The sequence below is a fragment of the Cynoglossus semilaevis genome, chromosome 19 (genome assembly GCF_000523025.1).
Source record: "Cynoglossus semilaevis isolate Cse_v1.0 chromosome 19, Cse_v1.0, whole genome shotgun sequence".
NCBI classification, from domain to species: Eukaryota; Metazoa; Chordata; class Actinopteri; order Pleuronectiformes; family Cynoglossidae; genus Cynoglossus; species Cynoglossus semilaevis.
In genome coordinates, this window is record NC_024325.1 from 3319829 (window position 1) to 3332212 (window position 12384).

Below are 12384 nucleotides of genomic sequence, written 5' to 3' on the forward strand. Positions count from 1 at the left end.
GTCTGCAATGAGCAAACGCAGTACACGAGGTTTCCCTTTGTGCCTTTCTCCATGTGGAAACACAAAACAACACCACTAACTTCCGACTGCCTCTCTGTTTCACCGTAGCTTTTCTGTCATGTTTCACAGTCTGTCTGTCAGTTCATCAGCTGTCCTGAGGGATTATCTGCCCGTCTGTCTCCCGTGTCAGGGACTGCCCCCGTCATGTTTTTGGTAAATGCTCGTCCCTTAGTACAGACTGACAGGACAGGTGAATTCCCTGTAGTCTTAGATTCAGAGGGAAGCTTCATAACATCCAACAGCAAACAACAAAACAAGTTTTATTCAACAGCGACACCAGCTTTCACATGTTAACGTGGATATAAAACTAATTGGTTCTCTTGTCCCTGAGATTGTGTCATATCGTCCAGCTCCAGCGGCTTCCTGCCACAGTCCAGAGACATGCGGGCTTCGGTTCAGTTAATTAGAAGCTATAAATTGCCTGGAGGTGTGAATGTAAGCGTAAGTGCTCGTTGATCTCGTTATGTTACTTCTGTCACAAGCCTGTCCACCTTCTCCCCGGCTTCTCACGGGAGCTCGTGGAGTAGCATGATAATAAATGGATAGAAACGCGAGAAGGAAGTGAATTAGAATTACGTGTAAAGAGTGAGTTTCCCACGAGAGTGATGACTAACACTACACTCTGCTTCTTTATGAACGACAGTAAAATGAGAACTGCTTTAATTATTGATATGAAACTGACTGTTTTCAATTGTAGCAACACTGCCCTCTGTCAGTATTTTCTCTTTATTTCTTGTGATGAGGAGATTTCAAGCAGGGATATATTTAGCACTGGAAAATGAATCCAAATGACTGTTATTAAAAATCTTTTAACTTGTATGATGTAATAACTTGCACGCACACATACACAAATAGTGACATTATTATCCAGAAATTGCCGAATAGATTTGGGAGGTTAAAGAAGATCACAAAGGCTGTCAGAAACAGAGAGGGAAAATAAATAGTTCTGCTGAGAATTAAAGGCAGAGGAAGGATGGAGAATAAAAGAAAAAAAAAGACAAAAATCTCACGTAGTTTTAATGAGTGGAGGTAAGAAATGGGACACAGTGTCTACACTCGGAGACTCGCGCTGCTGTTTTAGCTTAGCTGGAAAGAAGGAAAATTAATCACACACTTCAAAAAGATGAATCCCCCGGTGCTGTTGCAAGTTCTAAACTAGAGGGGGGAAGGTAGTTTGGGGAGGAAGGGTGGGAGGGACGGATTATAGTGCAGGGATGGAGAGAAAAGGCAGGAAGGCAAGAATCTGACCAGAAAAATTGTGTGAAAAGGTTTCCACAGCTGGAATGTTAAAATTGTGCTGAGATTTCAACCTGCAGAGCCAAAAATTCCACATATTCAATCAGAGCCTGCAGCCTTTTTCTAAAAACCACTGGACCTTTTTATCTTTATCTCTTCTTCTTAAGCTGAAGAAGTAATAGATACAGACACATTTAGTGTTTTATTAAAAGAAAAAAAATCCTCAATGTGTGTAAAAGAAAGTGTCAAACTTGAGGCTTGCGGACTGCATTAAAATGTTGAATATAAAAAATGTGTCACTTCTCTGTACTGACTGTGACAACCCCTGTTTGATGGAACAAACCAGATGTGATTACACTGTATGTATGAGACAAGTGTTTCATTTTGAATAACACTGTGTTATAATGGTACCCAAAAATGTAATATCTGTTAAAACAAATGGATCAGATTAGGACGTAGAAATATTAAAAGATGAAACCCTCTGTCCTGGCAGATTAGAAAATGAGATTTATATCCCATTAAATTAAAGAAAGAAGAAAGGCACACTGTAGGAGCCGTGCGAGGAAACTGTCCCTGTGGGATTTCCCTAACAGACCCCCCCCCAGCAATAATGGTCTTTGCAATTTCAGCAAAAGCACTAAAAGAAATTAGAAAACTGGGTTGAAGTGTCTGGAAGATAAACTCCTAAAAATCCTATTTAGTTGCAACAGCTGAATACGGCGGTGCAGTTGCTGCGCTAACGCTATGCTGATGACAGATCACAGATTTTAGTTCAATTTCAAAAGTTGGAATTCGCCCTTGGCTTCACTTATGCAGAGCTTTTTCTACCACTTCATCTACGACCCAGACTAGACACAAGTTCATTTTAATTCAGGACCCTTAGTTTGAGCCTCAGGCTCCCTAACCTACAGTATGTCAGGACCCCACTGTGACACATCCACAATAAAATGATCAATCAGTGCAACATTCCCCACGTTATTTTCAATGGCCAGCTTTGACCTGTGTTGTGTCTTGTTTTTTGCCCCTTGCCCCCACTTTGGGAACCACTATTTTAAGACATAGACTAGGGGTGTCAAACTCATGTTCGCCGGGCGCCACATCAACCATACAGTTCCCTTTGAAGGTCCGGTTGTAAATGGAAGACTGTATAGATCAAGGGTGCCCAACCCCTGGTTCGCGTACTAGTACCAGTCCATAGGTCATTTGGTATTGGGACACAGTAAAGAAATGTACTTCATTATTTACTATTTTACTTCATGCAAAGAAAGTCCAGTCATATCCATTTACTTTATTTAAATATAATCTGGCAATGTTTTAAAATATGTCATTCAGGCTATACAAAACGACTTGGCGGGCCTTGAGTTTCACACATGCGATATACATAGATGTTCTGGATCAATGTAAAACAAGCAGCAATAAGTCGTTTGTTCCACACACATTCAATTTAGTGACTTTATTTTGTAGCCCTTTGCTGCACAGTTGTGTCATTTTAATAAATGTTCAGGCAGCGAAATTAAATTCCAACACTCCAGGAAACAGAGCCAGAAAATAAAATTCCTCCGGATCAGAAACTTTGGAAAATGTTCTCTGTCAAGAAGTTCCTACTGCATTTTTTTGGTATTTCTTCTCAATTTAAATCCAAGGTGTTTTCATAAACGCTCATTACTTCCAATAATAAATAATAATTCAATATATTATGCACTGTAATCCAATGAAATCGATCTTAAAAACCTTAGGTTAGAAGTGCTTCAAGTTCTATTTCCCTCGCTCCTATTATTAAATTTGATCATTCTAGAAGTAGAATTTACAAATCTCATTAAATGTCCTACTACTTTCTGTTGTTTTCTTTTAGAAAAGAGAGTGAGAGTTCTCGGTGACAATCGACAACTCTCAGGCTTTTTTTTTTTTTTTCACACTCACTCTCAAGCACACACACACTTATTAGTGTGAAATCTCTGATCTCTCTCAGTTTATGCACTGTGCTGCTCGTCCATGCTAGAGTGAAGGTTAGAACAGCCTACTGCTGGCTGTGACAGTCAAACACATCCACAAGGGCACACACAGAACACACCCAAACACATAATACACATTGTTAGCATAGCACACACCTCTCTCTCTCCCACTCTCTCTCTTTTTATGTTGCAATGTTTCTAGACAGCACCAAGTTTCTCACAACACCTGAGCTGAATTCTTCACCATACCTCTTACTGTAACCTATAATGTCCTATATTTGCTTTTCACATTTCCAAACTACAAACTCGAGCTAGCAGCTAGTGGCTAACTGCAGTTATCTTTCAGACCCCAATTAGAAACCATGACTGGTAACATTGCTAATCATAGAGTGACCTAGTAATTAGACCCAAAGGTGTGTAATGCTAATAACAGCTAGCATTAGTTAATTGCTAACCCCTAGCGTGGCTTGCAGGAAGCTGCTACAGTAGGTGTATTAGCCACATGCAGTGGCTGATAGCTATCAGCCATTACCAGTTGGAATAATTATGAAGGTTTTTGTGCGTATTAAATCCTGCAGAAGATTCTAGTTTTGTTTATTTGTGTGATATTAGCTGAGAGCTTTAACTTGATGAGATAGCTCAGTGGCTACAGTTTGAAACTGGATAATTTTTTTTTTTTTTTGTTGTTCTGTGTTAACGCTGACCATTTTTTCGTGATTGCCTGACCCGACCTTAACGTTGACTATTTTTTCGTGATTGCCTGACCCGACCTTCTTTGAATAACCATAATATTGATTATTGAACCATAATATTAATATTGCAAGGTGCCCATTTGATCAAAAACCCCTGTGACGCTGCTGTTAACCTGCAGGTGCCCGCCTGCTGTACAAATACGTGTACACCCAAGCTTGTAACAGAGATGCACACATCCATGAATATGGTTCACAGCAGCGGGAGAGTGAGTTAGGCAGGCAGGCAGAACTCTATGTTTATGCAAACAGCAGGAGGCTGTTACAGCAAGACGTCCCGGCATTGAGAGCTTCACCGGATGTGCGACACAGAATGGGCTCATCAGTGAGTTTTATACGTGCGGCACTGAGACGGTGCATTTTTGCAGATATTTCTTGACGCCTGATTGCATGCAGATAAGTTAAGATTTGCATGTTTGGTTCTGTTGAATGAAAAGTTCAACAAAATGGCTTCATTCAAAGGTTCATGTGAAATTCCGAGGTGAAGTAAGTCCTTGATTTGTTGTGAGCCAATTCACTAGAAACTTGTCTAGTACTCAGATTTCTAGACAAGGATAGATTTAGACCTGAAAATGAGCTGAAATGTAATTAAATGTTTAGATGTTAGATGTCAGCTCAAACAACTTCAGTCTAGCTGAAATAGCTAATGATTAGCATAAACATAATACAACAATAATTAGCTACCCTAACTAGAACATAATGGTTATGTCTTTTATGATTAATATTATAATCGAATGTAAGGAACCAATATAGATAAACAGTAACAAGTTCTCCATAAATATAGTTGCAAAACAGTAGGTTTCTGACTCCATTAAATATGAAATCATTGAAAGTATTATCAGCAAATTCTTGAGGAGTTTTGCGAGTGGTTAAAGTATATACTACAGTGTGAGTACGTGTCAGTGTCAGACCGCTGTAGCAGACTGACTTCCGCTGTCAGATGTTGTTCCCTATTTCATCATGTGCACACATCATTGTCTGCTGTGTTACCTGCCATCCTCTCAGCTGGAGTCGGTGAGTCGGTGCTCCCGCAGTGAGAGGAAACTCGCAGCAGGAAACGCTCCGCAAGACTCCTGAGTTACATGTTACATGTCATCGACAGGGCTGGGTGTGTGTGTGTGTGTGTAGCGGCCCTTACAAGTATGAAGACTGACACCCAACTCTCTGGGTTTGTTTGTGAGGTCTGTTTCCTTTGAGTCAGTCCGTGACACTGTCACAGAGATACAGGAAGATACTGGAACATGGAACACATCACATCTGAATGTTGTCAACACATAGACGTCGTCTTTAGTCACATGTCTTACAGCCATGACATCCAAGCTGAATATAATTTCTGGCGGTATGAACGCAAAACTGAAAGAGAGTATTTACGAGTACACGTTCTTCAACAGTCTAGTATTTAAACAGGAATTTCGGGCTTTGTCATTCTTGGTAAACGCCGCACTCACCCAAAAGTGAGTCCAGCTTCTTTAATCCCACTTTTATTGTACAACGTTTTTCACATAAAACATCAGGAGACAGTGTAAACGTCCTTAGTCTCGGTTAATTCAATTTGCAGTGGGGCTGGTTTCAGTTCATTTAATAGAATTCACCAGATTTTTCATTCGGTCCTGTTACCACATAGCAGTTTGTGACATTTATTCTGCTGGTACTACTACTACTACTACTACTACTACTACTACTACTACTACTACTACTAAAACTCTCTAACAAATAAAAACTTGCATTAAAAAGCATTCATTCTATCTAATGCTTCTACGCTTTCCTCATATTTTACCTTCCTGAGCAGCTTCTATGTGAGAGGACAAAAATATGTTATTAGCCCAGCTTTCTCCAATTTCTGATCTTATTCAAATTTTGTCCAAGTCCGGTAGATCCACGTCCTTAACCTGAGCCCGTGTTCTGTGTCTCCCTGCAGAGAAAACCCAGCAGGGAAAAAAGAGGAAGCAGAATGGAGTGAAGGAGAAAGGAAAGGAGAGAAGGAAGAGTAGTCCTGAGACGAAAAAGGAGAAATGGAAGTCAGAGAATGGCTCCCTGCTTAAAGAGCTAGGTACACTTTGTGAGAGTGTGTGTGTGTGTGTGTGTGTGTCTGCGGGTGAAGCATTTGCAGTTTCCAAACTGATCAAAGTGTGCTTCATTAGCTGAAAATCTGCCTGTGTGTGTGTTTATGTGAGAGCAGATGTTGACAACAGGTCAGCACAGTCACAGCCGTGACGTATTATCATTTCCTCCAGGCAGTGTTTGGACAGGAAGTGCTTCACATGCTACAAGTAAATGCGATAATAAGAAGTTAATGTTGTAAAGATTCCAAGTCCTACACATTTACGTAAAAAAAATGTAAAAAGAAAGAAGGAAAAAAAGTTTTTGAATTAGCTTATTATCTTAAGGTTATTAAAGTTAGCAAAGGATTATCATTATTTTAGCAAAGAAAATAGCTTAAGCTTAGCTGAAAGACGTTTAATCAAACAATAAATTTAGCAAAATATTGAATTATAATTATATGGAATGACAGTACAAAAAAGTAAAAATTAAATAAAAAATAGTTAAAATTTAGTCTGTATATAATATAGTCTAAATCGGGGTGCCCAACATCCGACCCGGGGGCCAAAACCGGCTCACTTGGTTATTCAATCAGACCCACTTGATAAATTTCAGAATATTTTTTGTAAATTTATATTTTATCAAATATGAGTAAATAACAATAAATATTAAATTTATTTTTTTGCATGAAAAAAGGGGAACATAACAAACATAGACTATGTTATTTATATTTGATATAACCAAAATGAGTTCAACATCCCTGGGTTAGATATCACCTAATATATAACCCAAAAAGGCAGAAATATAAAAAATATGAATTTCTCTCCGGGTTAGAGAGAACCACCAGTAAAAAGTGCATTTCCTGTTGTGCAGTCGTTTTATTTAATCTCCAGTTAAAAACCTATGTGTCATAGCGAGGGCTGTATTTAGGAGCTGCCTGCAGCTCAGCACAGCAGTGTCTGATGTGATCCATCAGTGAGCTGGCATTGCACCATGACACGGGGATGGACACAGAGGATTTTAAAGAGAGGGAGAGAAAATCCGGCAATAGTGGATATTATAAAAATGTCGTCCCTGTAAATCATGCAGGCGTCTGCTCAGCTTTCCTGTTCTAAATAAATCACCAGGTTTTAGAGGTGTTGGAAGCGTCACGCAGCCTCCTGACGATACAGCAGAAGTTAGGGTCACGGAGTGAAGTGTGGCCCGTGGCTGAAATGAAAGGAACAGTATGGTTTGTCGATGCTGCGACAGATGGGGCGGCGTAACATTTAGTGCCTAACAACACAGAAAATTACAGCTGTCACTTAAACTGGAAGGACGATGACAATGCACGAGGCACGGTCTCTCCCTGTTGATGGACAGACTCCACGCCTGGAATGATTAAATGTGTAGCTTTTTTAAATTGTCAACCCGAGACGTGTCGCTTGCCATTTGGATTGAAGCGCAAATTTGCATTGAATTGCACAGACGTCCTTTTAAAAGTCAAAAAGACCTGTCCGCGTCTGAAGTGTGTCAGACTTATTGTTTGTTTTCCGCCGCTCCAGCATTTTGAGCCCAGAAAATGCTTCAAACAATAGTGTTTGTGTCGCAGAGGTTTGATTTCTGCAGGAAAAGTCAGCTCCCTGGTAGGAGTCGGACAATCAAAATGAAATAATTAAACAGAGTTAACCAGAGAAAGCCATTAAAAATTAAGTCTATCTGATCTTGTTTATCACCTGGATTATTAGGAGAAGGGTGTCAAACTAATTTTGGTTCAGGGGCCACATACAGCATGATTAGATGTCATGTGGGCTAGTCCAGTACAGTCATAACATAATTACCTATAAATAACAAAAAATACATGTTTTCCTTCTTTGTTTTTTTGAGGTTTTTTTGCATAAACATCACGAATATAAAGTGTCCTTTTCAAAATTCATCAACGGGCCAGATTGACCCCCCCAGTGGGCTAGCTCTGGTCCACAGGCTGTATGTTTGACCCTTGTCAAACATACACTTGTTTTTATCGTCAGTCTGTGTCACTTTCTCACATCGGCTTTTGTTGTTGTTTCCCAGCCAGTGTGTGATTTAATTGCAGGTTGTCCACCTACCTTTAGCTATTTATTGTTTAGAACGAGCTCCTGCGTCTGCTCATTTGCTTCAAATAATTGAAAAAAGTATAAAAAAAAATATGCCAAGAAATTCGGAAATTGTACAACGAGGTACCGTGATTTAATTTATAACCTTGGAGAAAAACCAAAAACCTAGATATTAAAGTGTCTGCTGCAAGTTTTGGTTCTTGCTCAACTCACATGCTTGGTCCCGGATTTGAACCGGCACCTTTTGGATTTCTAGGGAGACTGAAGATTTGCCTTTTCTTTGTGGAGTTTGGATAGTCTATGGAAACTTTGGTTTTCCATCACAGCCCAAAAACCACGCAGGAGGAGGTTAATAGAACAAGTGCTCCAGAGTGCCCCCTATCTTCCCAAATGACATCTTAGATTGCCCTCTCCCACCAAAAGAAATATTACATGGTAGAAAATGAACAAATCAATGACAGTAGTTATAAATATATCTATTTTTATTATTGTTACTATGGTGGATTTGACCAGTGTTTGTTTTTGCACCTTAGTTGAGCTCTGAAACCGAACCAACCTCAGCTTGAATTTTCTCTCACTTAACACACAAACCACACACTCTATCGGCCGCGATCGTCTGCGACGCCGGACATTCTCTCATTTCCTCATTCAACCACAGCTGATTGTTGCAGCTCCTGTCGAAGTGAGCGTGATCGATAAACACTGACAGTGACGGAGGACAGAGAGCCTGCACTTGTCTGCTTCGCTCTCTTCCTGTTATGATTTCTATCTCCCCGTCCTTTTCCACCTTCTTTTGTTTGTCACACTCAAAGCTCTGTCTTGGCCTCTGTTCCAATTTTCCCTGCTGGTGTTTATTCTTTCACCTTTCATCATCCGTCACTGTCTCCATCCCTCGGTTTATCTTCTGAGTGTGGAACTTGATACGGAGTAGATACTTCAGAAATGACATTTATGATGTTTACATAATAAACCCGCTGCTTGTGTTTATCTGTTGTCTTTATTATGTTTCGGTACAGTGTTTTGTTTCTTCCTGTGTGTGTCGTGTGTGTGTGTGCGGCATCTTGAATTTCTCGGACCATCTGTTCTCTGTCAGGTCTGCGTTTGTCTCTCAGGGCTCTGTCTCTCTTTAAATGTGATAGCGTTAAAAACACAGACACGAACCAGAAGTACTTTTCACATACGCTGTCCTTTATGATATCTATTCTTAGAGGAAGTCATATGGCAGAGGTGAGGAGCAAGAAGAGGAATTCAATACTTCCTTTTTAAGATGTTTTGTAGTTTTAGGTACAGAATCAAATGCATTGTTTAACCTTAAACCCATCTATTAAAGATTAGACCTTGAAGGGACACAGGTACACCGGTGCGGTACCCGTCCCTGTCCAGTAGGGGGTGCTCAGTACTTACAAAGAACAGTATGGTAAATCATAATTTTTGTTTAAATGTAATTCCGTACGTTTGCGCAAAATAATAAATAAGGAGAAACGTTAAGAGCACCTAGTGGTTCTCTATTGGCTATAAGCAGTCGACACCTTTAGGACAAGCAACATGTAGCGCGACGCTAGCGCTAGATGTTAGGTTGGGTATTTGCACACTAAAAAAAACCCACTGCAATCATACATGGTTAAATATTACTGTGTAACATAGTTGGTGTGTTAGCATACGCTAGCAAATAGAAATTATGTTATTTCGTAAGTCTATTTTGCGTACTACAGTCATAACTACCTTCAGTGATATTCCGATGTCAACACAGGGGAGAAGTGAAGGGCAGTACCGTTTGAAATGAAGTCTGTATGTATTTTTCTAAAATGAGTTTTAACAAAAGATATATTTTGTATGCTAGCATTGTGACGCAGTGACTAGCGCTGTTGCCTCACAGCAACAAGGTTTTCATCTCTCGCTTGTGCTGTGACCTTTAGGAAGTGAGTGTAATATTTGAACGGAACTGAACATGGAAAAAAGAACCACAGTGACATGTTGTAGGTTTCCCTCTCTGAACTCCCTGCTTATTCTCTGCTCCAACACTTCTGTTTTCTTCACACTTCCTCTCGGTCTATTTTTCCTCTCCATCACCTGTTCCCTCCCACTGAGTTCTCCTGAATCCTGCAGAGACATGCTGCGTCATGGAAATGTTCTCCTTGTGTGTGTGTGTGTGTGTGTGTGCAGTTAACAGCTGAGTGTTAAAGCCACCCCAGCAGCCTCCTGCTGTCGTGCTCAGCAGATTATTACAGGCAGTGGATATTTACATGGAGGCTGAAAACACAGTGAAGAGAACAGAGGACAGTGCTGCTCATTAATATTTTTATAGAATGTGTTTGTCAACATTAGTGGCTGCACTGATCATGTTCATGTGGAGCAAGGAGTTAATTATGACAGACTGCTAACGCAGAGGCTAATGGCTGTTCCTGGCTAACGATTATGTCACATTTTTCTCCATTAACGAGATGCCGCCATCTAGAGGTCAGAAGCACCATAGTGTTTTGCCACACAAACATTTTGGCGCGCTGTGGCATGAGTGTAGGCTTAGATCTTACTGACTGGAAAAATGTCAATTTTTAATGTGTTGGATTCATGGGGTTTTTTTTTTAATATTAAAAAAATGCATACCATTAAAAAAACAAAACATGACCTCTTCATGAACTTCCTTAGACGTCCTTCCCCCACGGTGGCAGACCCCTTGTTGAAAACCCCTAGTATAGAGCTATGGATCTCAAATGACCAAACCCTATGACACTATGTCATGTTCAAAGGATCTTTTGAAAACCAAGACATGTATTTTTTTTCTCAACATTGTGTAAAACCAATGTGCTGTTCTGTTATCTGAAATCACAGACGATAGGCAGACCCCCCCCCCACCACCACCACCACCACCATACTTGTAAACTGGGACAAGGACAGCCGTCCAATTAAAAGTTGAATGGAGTTTGATTTAGCTGGTAAAAATGCATTTTAGACGAGATGTGCAGGCGGTGCAATATTTAAAAGTGGCTGAGCAGAGATTTTTTTTTCTTTCTGCCTAAAAGAACCAAAATGATACAAATTGTTATACAAAGATGGAATTAGAAGTTATCAGTTTGGGGTCTGTGACCCCTAGGGGGTTCAGAGGGGTATTGCAGTCGGGTCACATTTTTAACATGCATATTAGCATATTGTAAAATAATGTGTCTGTTATTTAGTAATGAACTAAAGTATGAGAGATAAGGTGTTAAGGTGCAGGAGGCTGAAAGTAATAACCCAAAATGAAAATAGAAATAGAACAAAGATGAACTTGAAGCACCCTTAACCCCAGTTTCTCTTTCTCACTGTGTCAAAAGAAAAAAAATGCAACGAGCAAAAGAAAAAAATGTAGCCAACATCTGCTGCTAGAAAAGGAAGGGAAGAAGTGATGGATCCCCTTCTCCCAGCCCTCCCTCCCCCATCTGTCCTCTTTCCTGCAGTGTGTGTGTGCGTGCGTGTGTGGTCACGTGTGCATGTGCACAATTGTGTCAGAGTGAGAAAGACAAAATGTCACCGATGCACTCAAAGTGCTTGGGCAGCACTTTCACAGCCCACTATGATGTACTGTACAGTGGAAACAGCTAAAAGTCTCCTAATAACACACTCACACACACAAACTTACACATAAACATTGAATACACGAGCCACAGATATGTGTGTCAAGGCATAGAAATGTAGTAAATAGAAATTTATATTCTCTTCTCTGTTGTGTCCTACTTTTACTTATCTGTTAAACTGGATGTCATTTTTTAAATATTTTTTGTTATTAGTATAAATACTGGTATAATGATTAATTTAATCACATTTTAAAATCGTCAGTTGAAGACGTTAAAAATCCTTGATAAAACATGAAAGTAAAAAAAAAAGTCCTCTCTGTTTTTATTATGTCCATGTTTAGATTTTGCAGATAGTTTTTATTATTATTATAATGTTAATGAGCATTCAACCACTCTCTCTTACTTCCTCGTCTTTGTGCTTCTTCTCCCCAACCGTGTCTCCTTCCATTCATCGCTACACTTCCTCTCCCACATCCTCCGGTTTCTCCTCTCTGCTCGTCTGCTGTCCTGATGTCTGCCATCAATCTTCGCTTCTCCACACTCCCGTCGACACCTCGCTCCCGTCCTTTGCCCCCTTTCTCAGGTTTGTCAAAGTCATTTCCACTGGACAGCTCCCTGTTCGACAGCTGGCTGGCCCAGTCGGTTCAGATCACGGCCGACGACATGCTGAGCCAGTGGACACTGGGTGCACAACATGGGGACAAGAGTGGCAGCCTGCTCT

The 12384-nt window shown here is 40.2% G+C and overlaps 1 protein-coding gene across 1 annotated transcript in view; it reads left to right on the plus strand.

The window, feature by feature from the left end:
* jade2 (jade family PHD finger 2) overlaps positions 1-12384 on the plus strand; it is a 131285-nt gene that overhangs the window by 116536 nt on the left and 2365 nt on the right. The window contains 2 exon segments of the mRNA XM_008332321.3: positions 5916-6047; positions 12247-12384. The exon segment at positions 12247-12384 is cut by the window's right edge and continues 3 nt beyond it. Of these exon segments, the coding sequence (XP_008330543.3) occupies positions 5916-6047; positions 12247-12384 (270 nt within the window).